At 34.9% G+C, this 24438-nt stretch overlaps 1 protein-coding gene across 1 annotated transcript in view; it reads right to left on the bottom strand.

Moving 5' to 3' along the window:
• The window catches only part of LOC126736434 (zinc finger MYND domain-containing protein 10), a 39355-nt gene extending 16536 nt beyond the window's left edge, over positions 1 to 22819 (bottom strand). Inside the window, exons 1-7 of the mRNA XM_050440771.1 lie at positions 22624 to 22819; positions 22457 to 22565; positions 15227 to 15407; positions 14974 to 15172; positions 14758 to 14920; positions 2675 to 2824; positions 2380 to 2570 (exon numbers count right to left, since the gene is read on the bottom strand). Coding sequence (XP_050296728.1) covers positions 2380 to 2570; positions 2675 to 2824; positions 14758 to 14920; positions 14974 to 15172; positions 15227 to 15407; positions 22457 to 22565; positions 22624 to 22709 — 1079 coding nt within the window. The 5' untranslated portion in view covers positions 22710 to 22819. The remainder of the gene's footprint in view (positions 1 to 2379; positions 2571 to 2674; positions 2825 to 14757; positions 14921 to 14973; positions 15173 to 15226; positions 15408 to 22456; positions 22566 to 22623) is intronic.
• Between the last annotated feature and the right edge of the window lie 1619 nt (positions 22820 to 24438).

The raw sequence follows: 24438 nt of genomic DNA, 5'->3' as shown, positions 1-24438 counted from the left end.
AAAAATGCATATTTTAAATATAATATATTGTATAATATTTCTTGGATAAACCGCATCTAAACTATTACAAAAAATTGTACAGGTTCAAATGCAAATGTATGGATGATGTAAACTGTTGTTCCTCTGTATTAATTAATATGACAAAAGCAGTATTATAGCTAATGGTTTGATAGCTATCTTGAAAACAGGCAGCAGATTGTACAATTGGCTATTGATGGTGAGCTAGCCGTTCAAGTCGGAATATTGGTACGACTTTTAAATAGAAATAAATACAGTATACATACATGTTTCTAGTAGTATGAACGTGTGTAAAATAAATAAGTTGACTATTTTTGTGCATTGAGTGTTAATTCACACTTTAACGAATAAAAACGCTACAATATTTTACATCTTAATAAATATTTATATGATACTTTTTTAAATTAGTCGATTTATACCGGGTGGTGCGTCGCCGAGCGGAACATAGGAAATCCCATGTAAATTTCAAGGGGATCAATTATTGGCTTCCCTGTACATTTTACAGAAAAAATGTAAGATAACTTTTTGAAGAGACCAATCTGGCCAACCCTCGTGCAAAGTTTCAAAAAAATGTAATAAGCAAATCTTGAATTATTCAATTAAATGTAATTGCAAAATTACCAAATTTTCGGTTAAGGTAAAACCAGACACTAGCAAACAATTTGTTATAAGGCTTTGTTAAATCTGACGTACAGCCGAATACAAGAATTTTTTTTTTTCGTTTTATTAATCTCACATTTAATTAAACCAATAGCAGTATCAGTATGAAATATTTTCAATTTATTTTCCCATCAAGCCTATCTGGTCCATTTCAACCATTAAACCTATTGTTAGTAAATTCCAGTCCAAAGACATTGCAATAAATAATTGTAAATGTTTAACTCAGAAGATCGAAAATAGATCCGAAAAAAGAGAGAACAGAACTCTTAATATTTTACTGTGGAAGGATTAAGTGTGGAAAAATAAAATAAAATAAAATACAATAACTTTTTTAAAAATAATAGAGAATTACATAAAAACATCAATTAATCAAATGTTCAAACAACCCCCCATTAACAGCTAAACAATATCCTAACCGATCATAAAATTTCTAACGTTACTTAATTGATATTGGGAAATTTTATTACATTGTAACGAAATAGCGTTTTGTAACTGGTTTAGATTCTCAAACTTTACACTTTTATAAATGACACTTTTTAAATGACCCCACAAAAAGAAGTCATTCGGTGAAAGATCAGGTGACCGGGCTGGCTAAAGTATCCGGTACCGTGGACCAATAATATTGCCGTTAAAAGCATTTTCCAAGCACTATCTAACCATACGGGCATTATGGGCCGGGCAACCATCCATTTGGTACCAGATCATTTGATCTTCCTGAACAACTTCTTCCAAGGCGGGTCCAATTTGATTTTGAAATAAGTCCAAATAGATTTTAGCTGTTAGGTTATAGTCCATAAAAAAGGGTCCAATGATATGGTGTCCGATAATTCCCACGAATACATTTGTTTTTTGGGGATATTGCGTCCGAGTATGAACAAAGCGATGTTCATTTTCTTGGCTCCAATACCGGCAATTCTGAACATTTGGTTCATTGTTGAGGGTAAATGTAAATTCATCGGTAAAACAAATATTTCTTAAAAAAATCCTATCAATATTTGCACTTTCCATTATTTCAAAACAAAATGTCATTCTTCGCTGTTCATCTCTTTCCTGCAGCTCTTGATGTTTTTCGAATTTATACGAATAATATTTGTGTTTTTTTAAAGTGCGCGATACCGTTGTAAGATGTTTATTTACCTCTTTCCTGCATAATGCTACTTAATTATGGCTATTTTTTCGCCGATTGAAAAATTCATACTTGTTTTCAAATATCGACTGTCACTGATTTATTGACACTTTTCCTCACGTCAGTGACAATATTCATTTTACTGGTGCCCGTTTGGTTTTACCTGAACCGAAAATTTGCTAATTTTGCAATTACATTTAATTGAATAATTCAAGATTAACTTATTAACATTTTTTGAAACTTTGCATAAGGGTTTGCCAGATTGGTCTCTTCAAAAAGTTATCTTAAATTTTTTTTTATAAAATGTACAGGGAAGCCAATAATTGACCTCCTTAAAATTTACATGGGTTTTCCTATGTTCCGCTCGGCGACGCACCACCCGGTATATAATTAAAAAAAAATACCATTCCATTTAAAAAAAGGTAACTTGTTACCTTCATTCGTGCATGTTGAAAATAGTTTTATAAAGCAGATTTAAAAAATTGCTATACACTTTATTTGAGATATTTTGTTCACGAGTTATTACGGGCTTCCGTTATTCTTGCACTTAGTGAATATGACATATTAATAATTACTTTTTAGCGGCTTCTTGTAGAGACTCTTTACTGCTAGTAAAAATATTGTTTAGCTGGTTTTCAGCGATTTTCTTCCATTTTCCTCCACAATGTCGCAATATATTCTCCTTAATATCCAAAATAGCTTCTAATAAGATAGGTTTAGGAGGAGCAGCGAATTCTTGCAGACAAGAAACTTTACATAACCAATGCTAAAATTAATTAGTATTAATTAAATAACTTGTATATATACCACAAGTATAAGACTACAGTAATGTAGTTATTATTTTAATGTAATTAAATATTTCTTGAGTACCTTTAGTTCAATTAGTGGTGATAATTGGTCGAGTAAACTTGGTCTTATGAGGGGCAGAAGTTTAGTTAACTGATTTCGCCTGCTTTCCGTAATTGGATAGTATTTTGGACATTCAGGGTCAAGTAAAACGTAACGAAGAGTAAGCCATACCTAAAATAGCTGAGTGTAAATACCTGAAAGTGTTAATATATTTTTAAATCAGTATCAAAATATTTTAATCGCGATGTTCGTTGAGTGTAATGATAATTTTTTTTTCTATGAAATGAAGATCAAGCCGACGCAAATTTTTTTAATATGAAATGAGGGCTTCCAACAGCTGGGATTCGAAAATGTATTATTTATCTTGTTTAATCATTATATGCTCTTGGTGTAAGGCTGAATTGCCTTACATTAAGAGCATTAGATCCTCGCCTCGATTCTCACATGTCGCGGCATACGTAAACCATAAAACTTCATATATTATATAGTTCATATTGCCTATGCCTCATTTACATTCAATTCCGTAGGAATACTTGCTACTTATGGCCTACATTGAAATTTATATCCAAATTCGTCTTAAGTAAATGTCAAATTCATCATTCTTTAAAAATTGGCAAGATTGTATATTGTTAAATATTTAATATTCAGTTTTTTAGTTTTCTGGCAAGCTGTTGTATTTGCTATCAGAAAATGAAAAATAACAAGAAAGAAATGTCTTCAGGGAACAAGCAATACGTCGTAGACATCAATGAAAAGAGCTACTTAATATTGTTGGAAATTAAATAATTGTTAGGAAAGTGTATAACAAATATTATACACTTTCCTAACAACATTCTAAGCTTGTGTCTAAAACCTATCAGTGATGGTTTTTCTTTAATTCTGTGTGGTGTGGGATGATTAAATATATTAAAGCCCTAAATTTTTAGTAGATATAGGTATAGGCAGGCGTAAATTACACTGACAATTTTGCAGATTTTCTACTATAAATGTATGTCGATGTTTGAATAAATTGCTAGTAACTTCCATTATGTAGAAACTTGTGACCGTAAGAACCTCTCGTATGAACAAGGTATTCCCTGGCCTGGGCTAGACATATATAACGAAAAGCACATTTTTGTAGAATAAAAAATTGTTGGATAATATAGATGCTACTATTCCCTCAGAAGCTGATACTATACCTAAGGCGTGACTCAACTATTTATAAACGGTTTACTTTACCTTAGGTATATTATAGTCATGAAAAGCTGATCTTTTTTTAGAAAATTGTTAAAATATCTTGGTGATTGTTCATGCTCTATTTTATATATTAAAACCAAATTCATTCATGGAAAAAAAGAAAATGAGGTACTAAAGTAAGAGTTCCGACTCATGGAAAAGAAACTAAACACATTGGATGAAAGAAAGAAGGAAAAAAGCTTCATTATAAATAGCGTTCCAAGATAAAAAGACGCAAACACCACTCAAATTGTTACCAAAGATTTTGTTTAGGAAAAAGTGATAGTGCACCTTTCCTAAATATTATTGCGACTGAATAGCCTTATATAAGAACTTGTAATTTGGAGGGGAACCGCATTATATTCTCACGAAGACATGCCATTGTCCTTATCAAGCATATTGAAAAAAGTTAGGAAGTACAGACTAAAGAACAATAGTCACTCAGCATATACCTCAAATGGTAAAATCTATTTGAAAAAATGGAGCACCGACACACCTATTTGAGTGATATCTGAGGAGGACCTAAAGTATAGTCTATCTATTTTTATAGCGGCTTAGGAAGGGCGGAAAGACTTATCTGCACAAATGGAAATGCCAATCTTTTTGTCAAGAGTAATGCATTTCGATGAGTTCACTCATCATCATCAGACTGTATTTTTTTTTTTTTTTTGAGAGAAACACATTAAATAAATAAAAGGTAAGTCAAAATAAAAATTAAAATTAAAGGTACAACAAAAATTAACGAAAGTCCAAATTATACATAAAACTTCAAAAAAAGTGTTAAAAACCTTACCTTACTCTACAAAGGACACTACAATAGACTTCTACTTACAAAAAAACACCTATTTTTAATGAAATAATTGTAAAAAAGTATAAAAAGTGCAGAACTAAAACCCGATATACCAGGATGACTCTTAAAGAACTGATTGAGAGTTTGTTTTACAAGCGAGTATCGCGAAATTTACCAGATTTCCGCATTAAATGGCTCGCGTAAATTTTGAAACAGACCGCTATCGGATGCACCTGTATGTAGGGAATCGAGATCAAAGATAAAGGTACCGCATCCTAAGCTGGCTGGAATCGCTACCTCAGGTGTATTATGGAAATTCCTAATTTTGAACAATGGCAGCGCAGTTTGTCACTCTCCACCGCCCCCACAAAAACTGGATCAGATACGTACTCCAAACCTACTACACTTAACTCCAAAACTGGAACAATAGCGTCTTCAGGTAAATCCACGGAAGACCAAAGCCATCCTCTTTTCTAAACGTGGAAGACCCACTCCTCCGCCTCAACTCCGTTGAGAAACTACAAACCTCACCTGGTCCAACCAAGTCAAATATCTAGGAGTAATCTTCGACCGACTCCTCAAGTGGGCCCCCAATATCATAGTCCAAACCAGTAAGGCCAAAGATCGCTCGAAAGAAACTTCGCCTCCTCTACCTTCTCCTTAACTCCCGCAGCCGACTCTCCCAAAAAAATAAAAATCAGGATTTACCAGATTTTTGTTCGCTCCATCCTGACCTACGCCTCCCCCACCTGGGCCGATATCCACTCAAGCCAACTACAACATTTCCCGGCCGTAGAGAATATCGCCTTTCGTATAATCGCAAACACCCCTTGGTACGCAAGAAACTCATGATCAGCTCAGCATGATCCACTGCCAACCAGACCAGAGCAAAAGAGCAAGACCTATAATTCGCGTAGAAAATGAATCTTATTAAATTAAGAGATACAAGAATTGTGTAAAGTCAGTTTAAATGTAACTAGTTTCGCACTGTTCATCTACAGATATCAGATATAGAGATGGAGTATGAAGTTAACTTGATGTGGTTGAGATACTTTTCATGAAGATGAAATGATTTCATCAACAAAAGTAGGAAACGAAAGGTTAGCGAGTGGCGTCAGGATAGATACATTATCAGACCCATAGATACATTTAACTTGTCGACAGAGAGGATGTTGGGAATCCCTGAAAAATTTCGTTTCAAATTTGACAAAGTTCCAGAAGTGTTTCGGATTATTAGATAAAGTTGATTCTGTAATTCGAAAATATGTTTTGTAGCATTCTTGTGAAAGTCTTTTGCAGAGTTCTTAGGTCTGAAGAGATTAGGTAATTTTGTTTGGGGGCCATTTTTTTGAAATTTTTATGTGCGATCTTTTTTGGAAATGTTAAATTGATCAGTTCCCGACTAAACTATTTTGGAAATTTCAGAGTCATAATAAAAATTGCCAATTTTGGTTCTTAAAGCTTACTTTAAGATACTATTTTTTGATAGAACAAGGGAGAAGTGTAGAGGTAAATGTTGTTAATCAATATAGGGTCGCTATGACAGACTGTCTTTATGACTTAATTGTAATTTTTTTTCAATTTTTTTATATTGGTTGAGAAGATGCGTAGGTATCGCAACAAGGATACCAGATTGCAGCAATGCCCTCGTTTACCCAATTGGTTTTGGGAAATTACAGTTACCTGCAATGCATAGTTTAGCATCAGGAACTATATACCTAGGAAACTTACTTCCAATTGAGACTCTAATGTCGAATAGTTTTAACTACAGGTGAGTCAGGTGGTAAGTAGATGCAGCCAATAATGGATGAAGAATTTTTTGAACAATAGCTACATAAATTTGCTTTATGGTGCAGTTGTTTCCAACTGAGTACATAGAATATGATGAATGAGTTCTGTTAGGGCCAAATTTGAACAGCGATATCACTGCTCTTTTATAGTTTAGTGAGTCTTTAATAATCTCACGACACGATGCCGTTCCTATGTACCAGTCGTTACTTTTATTTTTTTTTTAATTTTTATATTTTTATTACTTTTATAATTTTTTTATTTCATTCGAAACTTATTCATCTTGATGAACGACGATTTCAAAGAATGTTATGGAAGGATCCGCAGTCCTCGGATGCTTCTATTGAATGTTACGAGCTACAGACTGTTACTTACGGTTGCACCTCGTCACCATTTCTAGCAGTCAGATGTCTAAAGCAGTTGGTATTTGATTTTAAACATGAATTTCCGCAGGCTTGTGAAATTATTTTAAACTGCTTTTATTTTGATGATCTTTTGGCTGGAACGTTTTCAAGTGCTGAACTATTGCAGCTTCAACGAGATATATCGTTTGTTTTGGAGTCTGGAGGTTTTAAATTGAGAAAATGGCTTTCTAATAGGCCTGAATTGCTCCTAAGTTTCATGTAGATAATGAAATATCTTCGGGTATATTGCAAATTGGCCAAACTGAACAAAATAATACTTTGGGTGTCATTCACTGGTGGAATGCTTATAGTGATACTATTCATTATTCGATGAAATCCTTTTCTGGTAGGGGCATTCTGACTAAAAGGATAATTTTGTGAGTAACAAGCCAAATATTTGACCTTTTGGGACTGCTAGGGCCAATAGTTGTCGTGGCAAAACTCATTTTGCAAAGTCTCGCATTGCCCCAATTAAGACTATAAGTTTGCCTCGTCTTGAGCTGTGTGCTGTGTTGCTTACTGCAAAGTTGGTGGATAAGGTAAAGGAATCCATCAAATTTAACATTGATAAATGTAATTTTTTAACTGACTCCACTATTGCTCTTTGTTGGATAAAGCGCTGCCCTAGTATAGTCGTTGGAAAACATTCGTGGCAAACAGAGAAGGCCTTCAGTCAGGCCATAACTAGTTCGACTGATTGGTTTCATGTAAGGTCAGGGGAAAATCTTGCCGACAACTTTTAAATTTTGAGCTATGGTGGAAGGGACCCGTTTCTGATTTTTTATGCTCAGATAATTTGCAAGAGTTCCCAGTTGTACCACTACGGTTGAGAAATACCGGAGGAAAAAGTTGTTTCCCATTCGTCTATTGTCTGCGAGGCACCTAATTTTAATTTAGATAAATTTTCACAAATAATTAAATTATAAAGGGTGTTTGCATATGTCTTAAGATTTATTAAAAATTTGAAAGTTAAAAGGAAATTCTGTGGGCCTTTGTCTTGTAGTGAATTTAATTTCTCGTTACAGAATTTATTAAAAATTGGTCAAAAACAATCGTTTCCCAGTGAATATTATTCCTTTTTAAATCAGAAGAAAATAAAAATGTCTAGTAAACTCTTGAGCCTTAGTCCATATATTAACAGTGATAGATTAATAAGAGTGGGTGGTAAGATTCAAAAGGCGAAGGTTTCTGAGGAAAAAAGGCATCCTATAATTTTACATAATAAACATTTTTTAACTACTTTGATTATGCCTCATATCCATGAACGTTTTTTACACTGCGGCCCACAGTTGTTATATACTCTACGACAACAATATTGGCCAATTTCTGGTCGTGGTCTAGCTAGATCTGTTGATAGACGGTGCGTTATTTGTTTTAAGGCTAAATCAGTAATAGCTGATTATATTATGGGAAATTTACCTAAATGTAGATTATCAGCGTACCAACCAGTGTTTACATGTACTGGTATTGACTACGCAGATCCAATTGAAATTCGGGACAGAAAAACTAAAAATTCCAAACTTTTAAAGGCGAACATATGTATATTTATTTGTATGAGTACAAAATATATTCATCTAGAGTGCGTGACAGATCTCACAAGTCGATCGTTTATTTTGGTTTTGCGGTGATTATTTGTTGCAAGAAGAGGTAAACCTTTGCAACTTTATTCTGACAATGGCACTAATTTTGTCGGGGCCAATTCAATTTTACGTCAATTTTTTGAGTCCAATTCTGATAAAATTGGTTCTGCTTTATCTAGTGAAGGTATTAACTTTATACCTCCTAGGGCTCCTAATTTTGGCGGGTTGTGGGAATCGGGCAATGTGTTAGGTATCATTTAAAACGCGTAATTGGTAAAGCTAAACTTACCTACGAAGAGCTTAGCACTATTTTAACTCAAATAAGAGTGTTAAACTCCAGACCTTTATCTAGACTCCGGCTCATTTTCTGCTGGGAAGACCGATCCCAGCTCTTCTTGATGATGAGTGTCTGAAAATCGTCTTCTCAAGTTTCAGCGACTTCAAACAACCCTGTTTTGGGAACAGTTCAGTCAAACAGTCAAACAGTTTTGGGAGCGTTGGAACAAGAAATATATTTCGGAGTTGTAAAGCCGAGTCAAGTGGAAGAAAAATCATGCTTCTTTGTTGAAGCTTGGATCGATTGTGCTCATTAAGGACAATTTGCCGATTTCAGCATAGAGCTAGGTCGAGTCACAGAATTAGACTACGGTGAAGACAAGATCGTACGAGTCACCACAATTATGTGCAAGGACAGGTCCTGTTGTAAACGAGCTGTTACAAAACTTTGTGTGCTGTCTATCAGTGAACATAGTTTAATAGAATAGAATTAATTTTAAAATATGTTCTGTTAATGCCTGATTGGTATTGTATTTTATTTAAGCTAGTTTATTATTTTTTCGTAAGGCTAAGCACTTGTAACAATTTAAATTTATTTAGTTTGCTTGTTGTTATATTGCTAATGTTGAAATTGATATTTCAAGGCGGGCGGTATGTTAGGGCCAAACTTAAACAGCGGCATCACCGCTCTTTTTTAGTTTAGTGATAGTCTTCAATAAGCCCACGACACGACGCCGTTCCTATGTGCCAGTCGTTACTTTTACGGTTGTATTTAATATAAATATTGAAGTTATTACAAATAAATGATACAGTCCACATCGAACCCTTCAAGTTCTGAACAACTAGCAAAACGCCACCCGTTGTTTCTTGTGGATTACACTCTGAAACAATCCTTTCTAAAAATTAAGTAGTTTTTCAGGCTAAATTCATTGTCTGATTTCTTCTGTGTATCATATACTTACTTATTAAGTTATACCTTCTGACATCCACATATAATTTTCATCTTCTATTGAAATCGTTTATAATCTTTCCAAAGCAATAAACATCTTATTGCTTTGGAAAATGAAATAAACCAATTATTAAAATAATGAATTCCTTAATTTAATCATAGTAAATGTTCAAAGTGACCACCATTAATTTCAATACAGACATCTGCTCTTCTCCACGATTTGTGTACCCTGTGGAATATCCCTAGTGTTGTGCGAATGTGATTGGAGTAGTCAATAATGCGTTGTCGTAGGTGCTCTTCAGTTTTAAGACGCACTGAGTAAACCAAAGTTTTCAAATGGCCCCAGAAGTGGAAATCTAGTGGATTAAGATCTGATGATCTTAAATCTAATGAGAAGTACTCCTACTCAACGCCTTTCAAAAACTCAGTTCAAAAGGTCCTCACCGCTAGCGGAAAATGAGTTGATGCACCAACATGCATAAAATACATGATCTGCCTCTGTGCTATGGATCTCCTCCATAAGTGCATCATATATTAGAAAATTGAGGTAACTGACCATTTAGCTTAAGATGACCTTTTCTTTGACCATTTATTACTGTAAGAAATAAGTGACTTCGAAAGGTGTAAAATTAACCTCAGGGGTAGAAAAAAAAGCCCAATAAGTCTATCGCCAAGAATTCCTGCTGAAACCTGAACTGAAAATCTAATTTGTGGCGACTTTTCACAACATCTTGAGGGTTTTCATTGGAAAAGTAATGTGTATTATGATTATTGAAAATTCGATTTCTTATTCTTTTACCAGTTTTCTTAATAATCAACGACAGAAGATGAGAGCGGAATAGTCTGTCTGAGCAAGAGTTTGTACCCTTTGAATGTGATACGGATTTAGGAGTTGAGATGAGTCATTTACACACAATGACAATTCTCGAGCTGCAATTCTTACAGGTATCCCTGGATATTTCTCTACATCTGCTAAAATGCGCTCCTCAACATCAGATGTACGTACCGTCAATTTACGACCACGGTCTTAGTTTCTGAGATCAAATGAATCTGTGTCTCTTAGATGCTGATTAATTCTCGCAAATATTTGGTAAAAAGGTGCCCTACGATTTGGATATTCTTGAACATACAAGCGTTCAGCCAAAAGACCATTTCCGTTCGCTCTTCCACAAATAAAATGCATATCTGCCAATTCACGCATAGTATATTCTATAATTTATCAAATTTTATGTTTACGCACACGTGAATTAATGGATGAATTAAGGAATGCATTATTTTAATAAGGAATTTTGGTAATTGATTTACTTCGTTTTTTAAAGCAATAACATGTTTTAAAATCATGAAATTTTGTTTTTTTAATTAGTTACTTAATAACTAATTGATTACATTTAACACCATAACTTGTCCATTAACCAGTTAGCAACCCATCAGAGCGAACTCTTTACCTTCAGTTTTCTGTTAACTATCGCTCTGGGCGATGTACAACAAGAGTGCTTTTTTGTAGGAAAAACTATGTAGTTTTCAAAAAATTAACCCAAAATGCAAAAAAATTACCTCAAAAAGTTATTCATGAATCAACCTGCTAACCTGGCAAAAACTACTCCCGTTTTTTTAAATCATTTTTAGTATCACGATTTGACTTAGGATCAAAACTTATAGCAGAGGATTTTTTTTCGAAATTTTATCTCGTTTTTTAAGCCTACAACTTTAAAAAACACGTTTTTTTAATTCACCCTTTCACTCTCTTAAGTGTCCCTAACTCTCTTAAGGTGGGTCCAGTGTTCGCGAGCAGCACGAACAAACACAACGAGCACAACAAACAGAGCGAGCAGCACGAATAAAAGAAAAAAAGTGCTTGCACACAGCCAAAACACATGTTTCGACTATTCGCTCGGGTAGCGGTACATCAAAGGGATGCATCTTGTGCGCGCGAGCACAGTTGACGGCGGTTTTGGCGATTTGATGGGTTTTTACGTTTTCATTTTCATATGAGTACGAGCGTGGCGCAGTGCAATATGGACTGGCATGAAGAAAATATTTTAAATCTAATAGGAATTTATGAAAGTTATCCTGTTTTGTGGGATCCACAACAAAAAATTTATAAATTAAACAACAAAAATGATGCGTTGTTGGAAATCGGTACTGCAATGATGGCTTCGGTTGCCGACACAAAGAAAAAAATTAATTTAATATTGGCTTCATTCAGGAGGGAAAGACAAAAAGTCACACGTACTGTGTCAGGTAAGATTTATTTTGAAAATATGTCTTGATAATATGTACGTTTGAAAATATGTATTGTCTATTTATACATATCAAAGTGAATGTTACTATGTATCTCTGTGAGTATAATGTGACGTATTTTGAACAGGCATGGAAACCAGTAAACGCTCGAATGGTAACTGGTTTGCTTTAAGACATCTGTCATTTCTATCGGGCAAATACCAACCAAAACCAACCATATCTTAACCATACTTGAGGTAAGTCAATTTATGATAACGTTTATTTTTAGATTTGTTTATTGCATAAATACTTAGGTATCCAATTTAAAAAACTGTAAAAAATCATACAAGCATCATTTAAAGAATGGAACTATTTTTATTGTCTTTACTTTATTACTTGCATATCTAAAAAACTGTAGTTCAATATATCGTTACGCCGCGATAGGTTAACGCAAGAAGTCCCAAAATTAAGCTTTTATTCATTTTTTTATTGTTATCCTGCCAAAGGGACGCGTCCGTTTGTTACGAAGAACTCTGCAAACTCATCTCTAATATTTTGGCTCGCCATTGAAGATTTTCGAACCGTAGACGATATATTCAATAATGAAGTTCCTTCTGCGTCTGTTCTCCAAGCACCCGGCTTAAACTGGTCTTTTTCTTCGATATCGAATGTTCCTTGTGGTGTGTACATTTGAAGAGAATTTCATCATGGTCATGGTAACTTTTACTGCCTTTTTTTGGTTCTAATAAGAGAGGTTTCCTTAAAACTTTAAATGCAGCAGACATAATGCCGAACACATTTTCTGAAAGTCTTCTAGCCCTAGACAATCTGTAATTAAATGCCCTTTTTGGACCTCTTTCGAGACCTCTTCCTGGGTATGGTTTCATAACATTTGTACTAAAGGCGAATGCATCATCTTCGACAAAAACATAAGGTACCGACATTTTTCTCCTAGGTAGTGGATTTTTGATAGGCAAATTTAAGTCTTCATTACACATTTTAAATAAATCACTGTTTAGAAAGACACCACCGTCAGATATTCGGCCTTGGCATCCGACATCACAAAACATAAAGAAATAATTAGCATCAACAACAGCCAAAAAAAAACAATACTAAAGGTTGATTTATAATTAAAATATTCCGAACCACTGTTAATAGGTGCTTGAAGAACTATGTGTTTTCCTTCCATTGCTCCAACACAGTGGGGGAAATTCCATAATTCTTTAAGTTATTGTGCGACATTGAGCCATTCTTCTAATGTCGTTATAATCTGCAACAAAATAAGCTGGTTTTTGATTATTTCAGAGTGAAGAAATGATAGAGAGTCCAATGCAAGAAAGCCTCGATCCTACTGATATAGGCGAACATGCAGCTCATGATACTGCCGTGAAAGCCATTGATGCACCTGGTAGTTCTACAAGTATGAAGCAAGTTGAAGAGCAAACTTCTAAACCAAACCAAAGTAGGAAGCGTAAAATTGTTGGTATCTGAAGCAGTAAGCACTCTTCGTGATGTAAAACAACGTATTACTACAGCTAAAGATTCATTTGACAAATTTGGGGAATATATAGCTGGAGAATTACGACAATTAGATACATATTCGGCGGCCTATGTCCAAAAAATGTTTGGATCTGTCATTTTTAATTCCAAAGTTAGATGTTATAAGTCGCAAAATAGTTTCCAGAATATGCTATCCCACTCAATGGATGGTTCAAACATGTTCTCACCAGGTGCATCAACTTCTTCAACAAGAACTCCCTTACCATCCAACGACTCCCTGCAAACACAGTGGACAAACGAAATCATAACAGATAATAAATCTGGTTTGAAATTTAATGTTTTAAAATAATTTTATTTGTTATTAAGCATATTTCAGAATAAAGTTTTTTTGTTTCTTATCTCTATAGTACACATTTTAAAAGGGTGGTCAACTATTTAATAACAACCCTGTAAAAATTTGCATTACTCACCTTAACGTAACCTTTAAGAGCTTCATTCAAACTATCGCAAACCTCTGGTACTATTTTAGAAATACTTTGTTTCGGCACTTCAAACAAGTAACTTAAACTACTATACGAGTAATCTTAATGTTATTGCTAGCCTTTCCTTCACTGGAATAGCTTTTCCAAAGGTGGTGTTCTTTTTCTCGATGCGCGGACGAATTAAATTAATTAGTTTTTAAGATCAATGCTACTCATGCGACAAAAATTATTAAAAAACATTTCATCTGTTTGTAAATCATGAAGAAGATCACTTCCACTGTATTTTGATCTACTTTTAAAAATATTTGACATCTAACACCGCCTTTTTCTCACTTTTTTGTTCTGTTCTCTCTGTTTTACTATTATAATTAACGCACTAGCAACCGCAGTTAACAATAGTTCGTCATCTATGTCCGAACCGCTAGAGCGCACACACAGAGGTACAATGTGGATACTTTTGCTTGCGGATAAGACCATCTTGACGAACAGCACAAACAAAAAAAGCAATGTTCTGAAAAATACAAAAGCGCGATCCCGAGCACGCACAGGAGCAATGTGGACCCACCATTAATATGCATTTTCCACCCTATGCTCATAGGAACTTTTTTCACAATTTTTAGGAGTGCTATCACCCCCCTTTTACACCATTTCAATGACACTCTGTATAACTTTACGCAATCATAACAAAATAACTATTTAATATTTAATGAATTATTTGATGATTTTATTATATTAGCAGATGCCTTTTAAGCTATTTAATTATAATTATAAAAGCCCGATCACCTAATAATTAAACTTTCTATAAAAATTAAAGATATTTAAACTTCGGCAAAAAACCTAAAATTCTGATGGAATAAAAACCTTTCAATCCAAAAGAAAATATATCGCGCAAAGAGCTACCTGAGCTTCAGCTTGTCCAAGCTGCTCATGATCCCAGTCTTTCCATTTTCCCCCAACAAACTGTTTTCCATCCTTAACCCACGGCATTTCCAATAGAATTTCAGTCAATAAAACAGGAATATCATGAGTTGTATAAAGCCTGGTAGATATTGTTATTGGAAGGCTAAAAGAAATGTATTTTGTTAAAAACAGATTAATTCTGTGAATAGATTATACCTTTGAGTATTTTCCGTCAAATATCTCAAAATCGACAAGCACCGTATGGCAATTTCGAAGGACAAATTGTTTCGTTGCCTAAATAACTCTTCCTGGGCACTTTCTTTGTTACTTGGAGCATCTGCTTGCTTGACACTTAAGAGTTGAGATATGGCACCACAGACGTAATCTAGAAGATCCACTGAAGAATCCTCAAGAGCTAAAATATCGTTAATATATGTAAAATAGGGTTAAATGGTATTACATATATTACCTTCACAACAATTAGAATGAAACATTACCAGTTCCAAAAGTGAAACGCATACACCTTCATGATATAAGATTGAATATGCAATAAAGGTGCTCTCTGGGTTTGGTTCTAGTTTAAGGAGTTTTGGTAACACCTTATATTTCCAGATGTTTATTAGGATTGCTTCATGTACTAGCACCTTTGCCTAAAATAACATCAAACGAGAAAATATTAGAAGACTAAAATTCAGAAAAACATTTAGTCTTTTTGTTTCCTTCCTGAAGCAGAACTCGATAAACTATGAAAGATTTGTCTAGCGCCACAAAATATAATTTCGCAGTCTGAATTAAACCACACATTAAATCCACAAATTGCTACAACCAAAAAACAGTTAATGATAATAAAACACTAAATTTTTATTTAGTTTGGTAATTTATCTCTACAATGGATTCAAATAATTTTACATGAGACGGCGATTTGTGTCGGGTTGACTCCGCTCTAATCGGGTTTCCTTATTTATTACATGTGTAAAATAAAAGTCCCATGTTACTAGTACTTGGTTTAATGACTTTTTATTAATAATCATTCTGTTCTTACATTCGGTATGACTTGTGAATGTACTTATGGTAACCTAAACCTAACCTTGCAATATTTCTTTACTGGAATAAAATAGAATAATTGCTAATAAATATGTTGGAGTTTAATGATTCTTTACACCTCCCCTTCATAAAGAATGACCTTCACTATGGCCACTTGTGAAGGGCATCATCCAGAAAACAAAAGTGTACACCAACAAAATCCTAATAGTAATAAAAATGTTATATCTAAATACCAAGATTATAAGACCTAAGATTATAATTTGCAAGATATGCCTTCTTAGTTATTAAATTATTACAAAATTAAATTTAATTATGAGGCCTGCCAAATGACTATTATTACTTTACTATTATTAGTTTCGTGCACAAATCACTGTGTTGTAGTAAAAATCACTATGTTTTGCACTGTTTCGCATGATCACAAGTCCTGCAGGAAGAATCTGGAAAAGCAGATTCGAAGAGACCTAGCTGCTTCAGTAGCGAATGTGGCTGACATTAAAAAAAAAACAATTGTGTTACCAGTAGTGTTTCAGTTGTGCAGTAAAACTAAACAGAACTTGGGTGTGTTGTTGTCAAAAAATGTGGTGTAGCTCTCACTCAATTCAACTAACGAGAAAACACGCTTAATAATTCAAGCCGGTACTTTTTCAAGCGTTAATGATTAACCAATAGCATATTTCATTTTTAGCAATCCAACCGTCGAAACTATCGCGGTCGTGGTGGTCAATACGGCTATTTTAGGGGCAATTACAATCAACAATTTTATAATAATACTCGTGGAGGTTATAATTTTAGGGGTACCCGACGAGGTCGTGGTAATCATAATTATTATAACAATTATTACAGACAAAATTTTAATAATAATAACAGGCAAAATCAGATTCAGGCCAATAATAATCGATCCTCAATAAGATATGCTAGGGCAGATATTCCGGAAAACCAATCGAGCCCCCAACCGGTTCGATTGGGGGAAATGTAAATTTAAATATATTTTATCTTGATCCTACACTTTCCAATTTCGTATTACTTGACATAGATATGACTGGGTCAAAAAATTTGTTATTAGTAGATACAGGAGCCGAGATAACAGAAGAGAGAAGACGTTGCGGGCATTCTCGAAAAGGAATCGTCTACGTCTAGAGGATTTTCATTTTCACTACTTCTTGAAAAAGTAGTCTACAGTCTTTTTCCGCAAAGGTTTAAAGGATTGTAACAATATACCCGGAATTTTATTGTCAGTAAACCTAAAGATTATTTCAAATACGCTGCGGATAATAAGTCGATAATAAGTAGGCAATAAGTTTCTTTCTTACCTTCGGAATCCACCATGGTTCGTTGTAAAGGTTTATTATTCACAACCAATGAATTCCATTGTATCCAGTAAGATTTCAGTGACCAATTCTTTTAATTTTATCTTTCTTTTTCGAGTCTAATATAAATTGGTTTGGTTTAACAAGTTCCTCGTTTCATTAAGCATTATGGTGGTTCTGAATTGTACTTGGTCGTCGTTCTCCTGCTCATTAACATTGGCAAATGCATGCCTTACTGCATACAGGATCATTTGGATTTTTTTATTGGGAAGTATTTATTAGTATATGGAGTAGTTCAGCTTTTCAATAAACTTTTTCAATGCAGTTTTTAATATGGAAGAGAAAAACAGCAGAAGTTTCCTCCATATATTTGTAAAAATGCTCCATTGACTGCTTCGACTGTTAATCACTCTGTGTGGAAGGATCCCGCACAAATTTTTCTTCAGGCAGGGAACAGCTTAGTAATTTGATCCTAGTAATTTTCCTATTATCTCATAGCTTACTTCCAGTAGTCGCTTCGAATCGCCTATGTATGACTCTCCATATTCGCGGGGGATTTGATATAGGCAGTTCTCGGTATCCAGTAGACATTCCAGTCTTTGATATTAAACCTCGTCTGGTTCTGGCCTCATCATGATATGGTCACCATTGAAGGTAGTCTTAAAGTTGAATTTTCTGGCAATTTCTTTTTCTAATTTTTTCCGAAGTTTCCTTAATATACGGAGTCGTTAAGAATCCTGTAGGATCCTCCAGTTGCTGGGGCTCTTTCCTTGTTATTTTTTTTGCTTTCCTAATAGTTGTTTTTATTAGTTTGCTTGAAAACCCGTTCTGCTGTAACTCTTGCTGTAACTAAACTTGTGCTTGTAACTAAAAAAAAAAGTGGTGATATTTATTATTTTCCTGTTAAGGTTGTTTTGTCTTGTTGCATATTGTGGCTGCAGTCCTATATAAGATTTTAATGATTCCCAACTTTGTTGAACCCAAATTATTGGAGTTCTAGTGTAGATATTGACCTTTGTATATTGGTTTGCGATAGACTGATGTCCTTCATTATTGTTCTTTACAAGAACATTTAAGAAGGGCATTGCTGACTCAGTTTCCAATTCCATCATGAATTTTATGCTTGGAAACGTTATTAATGTACTCAAGAAAGTTTGCTAGCTCTGTATCGCTTTTGTTCCAAATGATAAATGTCTCATCGACATATCGAAACCACATCTTGGGTTTGGATTGAGCTGTCCTTATAGCGTGCTCCTCGAACCATGTATATGTTGGCTACCACTGGAGATAACGACGAGCCCATTGGAAGTTTCTCGCTTTGAGCATAAAACCTACTTTTGAATTGAAAATAGGAGTTGCGGAGACAAGCCTCCAAAAGGTTCATCACTCCCTAAATTCTCTAGCTGGTGTTAGGTCACAAAGGCATGCGTTCTTTGTGTAATTTAGGGATACTCGTAGAAATGGGGTAGCTTGCTTTGGTGTGGAGTGGGTTTGGTCCGCATTGCATAAGAAAGATAGGCAGAATATTTTTTAAGAGCCCTGTAAATTCTTCCCTCTACTGTTTCCCCAATTTCGATCGCTAAAAGCGAGCGCGTAAAGCATCCCACAAACCGGCGCAAAATAATCACGGCGAAGTATTCGCAGCGAAATTCAGAGCGATATTCGCAATCTGTTTCGCCTGTTTATCCATACCAAAGCGTCTTATTCGCTTCGCGAACGTGAAGGTTTCGACAGGTTGCGTACATTTTATTTTTGCCTTTTGCAATGAGCTCGTCTTCAGAAAAAGAGGAGGCACTTCTATTGCTTGCTTTAGAAGAGGAACAAAATGCAACAAGTTATGTTTATTTAACGCCATTTGATAGTTGGGTATGTATTAAGTTTAACGAAGTACATAAAACAAATATTTTCAATTTTGTTTAGAAAACGAAGGAAGTGGGTTCATGACATTAACTTGGAACAAAATAAATTTGGGGAATACCATACCTTGATGCCACAACTTCGGCTGGATGAACAGCGCTTTTACGTATATTTTAGAATGACTCCAGAGTGTTTCGATAAAATATTGAACTTGGTGAAAGATGAAATACGAAAATCTGACACAAATTATCGTGAAGCTATCTCGCCAGAAAAACGACTTGCTATAGCACTCGGGTAAAAAAATTAGTAGGCTTATGGAATACAAAAACTTTAGGGATCGTGAAATAAATATTTTATTGTGATAATTGGACTACATGCTGCCACTAGGATTAAATGTTGCTAAATAATTCGAGGCTGAATTTTCCTCTTCTGGTGGATATCCCCCAGTGCCGCTTGGGAAGGATGAATTCCTACTAGCACACATACTTGCAGAACTCTGGGTAGACGCTGAAGACATTTCTTCATTATGTTCAAATTTTCGCGACCATCTTTGGATGCTTTGGTCCATTTAAACACAGCAGCTCTACTCAGGCACTCACTACCGAACTGATTTTGCAAACGCAGAAAAATTTTCGTGTTTTTTTCGCCTTTCCACATTAAAAAAAAACCAATAACAATACGTTGCGGAACGGAGTCGGCACTTGACGTTCACTTATGGTCGTTAGCATGCGCGTGAAACATTCGCTCCCGACGAAAACTATGCCTCACTGTTTCTTAACGGACCCATCAGCTGTCAAATTCTCAAGCCACGACATTCAAAATATACATGCGCGCCAGCTACAGCATTTGTTTCCATAAAATCTGAACCGCCTTTGTACTTACAACTTACAAGTACATACTAAAGATATAACTAATACATGCGTCGAAAATTCTAATGAAGCATGGTTTGACTATAAGGGATTGGACCTTTATCCCTATTAGGAATGTTTATTTTTTATTTTTGAATATTGCTAAAGTTTCGTATGCATTTTCGATTATTATTAACTGCCACTGCAGGAATAGACAATTTTAAGTTATCTATTTCTACAAAGTGGTCAGTATTTAAAATATGTTCATCCAAACTTGACTTTTAAACTCTTCCATATTTCACATGAACTACATGTTCTTTAAATCTGATATTAATTGATCTTCTTGTTTGCCCTATGTACTTCTCATCACAATCATTACAATTAGTCACATAGATCCCGGATGTTTCATTGGTCTTCATTTTCTTTTTTGGGTTTCCTAAAAGATTTCTTAACTTGATCGAACTTTGATAGACTATTCTTAGACCTAAGTCTTTAAAAACCATATCAAAGCGTTTTTTAAGATAGGATCATATGGTATTGCAACGAAAATTTGCTTATTTTCATCTTTTTTAAATGTGGTAGAGTTTGTAAGATTAAAGCTTACGTCTTTTAATTCGGTTATCAATAATCATATGGTCATAACTATTGACCCTACTAATTGTTTTAATTGTTTCTATTTCTGTATTAAATCTGTTACTACTTGAGGAAATGAAACCAAAGGATTTACCAATAAATTCATGCTAGCCATTTTCTGTTGAAAATAATGGTTAGTACCTAAAAGTATTTAAAAACCATATCAAAGCGTTTTTTAAGATAGGATCATATGGTATTGCAACGAAAATTTGCTTATTTTCATCTTTTTTAAATGTGGTAGAGTTTGTAAGATTAAAGCTTACGTCTTTTAATTCGGTTATCAATAATCATATGGTCATAACTATTGACCCTACTAATTGTTTTAATTGTTTCTATTTCTGTATTAAATCTGTTACTACTTGAGGAAATGAAACCAAAGGATTTACCAATAAATTCATGCTAGCCATTTTCTGTTGAAAATAATGGTTAGTACCTAAAAGTATTTGTTTCTTGTTTAAGGTAAATTTAATAGATGAAAAACTGTTATTGAGTTGTTCTAAAAAATTATCAAATTTAGTATATAAGGCCACTTGTAAGAAGTTTTTGTTTAGTTTTTATCTTCTGCCGAAGATGCTAACATGGTTATTCGACACGTGGTTCTGTCGAATAAGGAGTTTTGGTTAGTCGTTAAAACAGTTTCACCAAAAAAAAGCATAATAAATTTTATTATGCTTTTTTTTTAGAATTCTATTCTATAGTACTAGGCTGTCCACTGACGTATATAAAAACTGCATTAGAAAAATATTTGGCACGCATGCGCGCGCGTTGCCATATTTCGACTTTAAGCACCTCTCTATGTATCTCTGTATACAGTACCTATAGTAAAGTGTTGCATAAAATAATAAATGGCTAGATATAGGTATATTATGATTCTTATATATAATTATATATAAGAATATATAATTATTAAATTAATTATATATAATTCTTCTTAAAAAAATTATCAATATAATATTTATTATATCGAATACTGTATTTATTTAGGGGTAGGTGTAAGAATGAACCTTACCAAGTAAGAATCAAACCTCGGCTTTTAGTACCATGTTAACCTTTTGGGTGATTGACGATTTTTAGATTTGTTTGGTATGTTTAGGAAGCTTACATTAAATCCATTAAATTAAAACAAAAATATTTTTGGATGAGCCATTTTTTAACAAAAAAAAAACGAAAATGTATGTATATGAACCACGATTTTCCTATGCTGCTATTTACTTATGGACACAAATATAAAAAGTATATAGAGTATTATCGCGGACTAATCACTTTTATATTGATCTAAAATATTTTTACTTTATTCAGATTAAATAAAAAAAATATAATGAATAAAGACACAACCAAGTTGTTTACCAAATTGCCTCCTCTAATTTAGGAACGTTGATGTTTATAAATAACTGTCAAATTATTGACATTTAATACACAACCTATTTGTGAAGCTATTTTCTTAGCTTTCATAGCGTATATATTATTTTATTACATAAACGTGTCAGGACAGTTGGTTTACTTTGTTTAAAGTTTTATTTCCATTTTCCATATATTTTTTGGGTTGGGTTGGGTTGGGTTTGGTTGGATTGGGTTGTTTTGGTTTTGGTTGGGTTTATTCCATCCAATAACTTTGTTAATAACTGCCGAATTTTATCTAAACTTTATGGAATTTTGTATAGTATGGCAACACTGCTGCATATCCTCGTGCAAAATTGACATATTGGAGAGTCTTCGCATAGCAATCTTTTTAAAATGACGTCATTTAGTAGGAAGTTTTTTCGATTTTTTAGAGCAAAATACATAGTTCATGTTAAAAAATGTATAGTTCATTCAAAAATGTTTTGTGTTTACCCTTTGTACTAAGGGAAAAAATTTTTGCTAAATCGTTGGGTCTTAAATTGCTTAAGCACCACTATTAGTAGTAGATACAAATTGTAATATTTTTTTTGGAATTGGTGCTAATAATGCTCTATATTATTATATTTCGTTTTAAATGCCAAAGTTATATAGTACATAATTAAAATTCACCTTGCCAAATGACACCAATGCTTCTTTCACATGCTCTTCCTTCAAGCAGGCAGCTTCGACTGCAGCTTCCTGGTTTAGCTTTTGAATTCTATTATGCCACTCCAGCCATCTACAGTATGAAATTAATAAGAAAAAATAAGCAAAAGTATAAAGATATATCACCCTACGTTTCCGATCCTAACTTATTCATTTTTTGTGGCTCCATGGTGTCCACAAAAAGTTCAATCTCGTTTGGCATCAAAACGCTCTCCATTTTCTTTTTTTATCTTGGGTTTTGTGGTAATTTAATATGCGTTGTTACACTGAAAGGTTAAATACTGACATGTTTGACAGTGACTCTTATTTATAGGTTATTGATAACAGGTTGCTATGGCAATGTTTGTTCAATGAGTTCATATATTGGCCCCTAACACGAATTCGAATGGCAATCTGCAGGGCACAATTTACAGGAACCTTGCATCACGTGCAGGATAAATTGTCTCATTCGAATATGTCAATTGGCTTACATACGAAACGATACCACATGGAAAGAAGAACGTCTTTGAGAATAACTATTATCTAAAAAGAAGTTAGGTCTAAGTGTAATATTTATATTTCAATAATAGTTTAGACTTCGCTCAAAAAATTACCTATTCTTACATTTATATTTCCTTTCTATTGCTATAATAATTTCAAAATTTGAATAAGTAGAATACACAAGTTATACAGGGTCTTACAGAATAAGATGCTGATCTTTATAAGGATGTTAATCCTTACGAGATTTTAAAAAGAAAAGCTCAAATAAAACAACCTACCTATCAGCCTTACCAGCTTTATGCTGAAGGCGATGGAGAGGCTGATCGATACCTTAAGGAAAGCATCCTGGTCAACAAACCACTGCATGTGCACCAATACGCCTATCAGGCGGGCAAATCCACGGACCTGGCCCTACACCACCTCGTTAGGAAGGTGGAGGGTACTCTGGGTAGTGGCAAGGCCTGTCTGGGTGCGTTTCTAGACATTGAAGGGGCGTTCGACAACACCCCTTTTGCATTAATCTTCCAAGCACTCGAGAGCCGCGGCTCAGAACCCTGTTTGGTTAGCTGGATAAAGGCCATGCTCTCGAAACGTCATGTATCTGCCCAGCTCAACAACGAGATTGTCGAAACGTTGGCGGCTAGGAGCTGCCCGCAGGGAGGAGTATTGTCCCCTACCTTGTGGTCGACAGCCTGATAAATCTTTTAAACAATGCTGGCCTATACACACAGGCCTACGCTGATGATCTGGTAATCCTTTGCCCAGGGAAAGACGCCGTCTCAATGCGGGGCTCTATGATGAGAGCCCTGCGTATGGTGGACACATGGTGCCTCTCGGGAGGTCTCAGGATTAACCCCAAAAAAGCACAGCTCCTACTATTCACGAGGAGACGTAACTTTGGCACGCCCCCTGTTATATCTCTAGGTGGCGTGCAGCTGCATTACTCCAGGACAGTTCAATTTCTGGGAATTAAGTTGGATACCAAACTCTCCTGGCATGATCATGCAGACACCAGAATGAAGAAGGCCACCTGCGCGCTATGGGCCTGCAGGCGGGCTTTCGGCAATACCTGGGGTCTGTCTCCTAAGATCCTCCACTGGATCTACTCGCGCATTGTGAGACCTCTTCTCACATACGGGACTATCGTTTGGTGGCCATGTACTGAGAAAGCGAAAATTCGTGCACACCTGGGGAGAGTCCAACGTCTTGCATGTCTCAGCATAACGGGTTCCATGCGGACGGCGATAACTAGAGCGCTTGAGACTCTGCTGAGCCTTCTGATGGGCAGTGACTGCATGGCTCCAGTGACTGTGGGCTGTGAGGGATTCGTGATGCACATTGCAGGCAGAGAGGAGTGGCAGCATTCCAACAGACCTGCATTGCCAAATAGGGGGACAATCTGGTACACAGATGGCTCCAGAATGAATAACAGAGCTGGATCAGGGCTTATTGGTGGGATCCCACAT

This window comes from Anthonomus grandis, chromosome 5, assembly GCF_022605725.1.
Source record: "Anthonomus grandis grandis chromosome 5, icAntGran1.3, whole genome shotgun sequence".
Classification (NCBI taxonomy): domain Eukaryota; kingdom Metazoa; phylum Arthropoda; class Insecta; order Coleoptera; family Curculionidae; genus Anthonomus; species Anthonomus grandis.
This window is presented reverse-complemented; position numbering and strand designations above follow the sequence as displayed.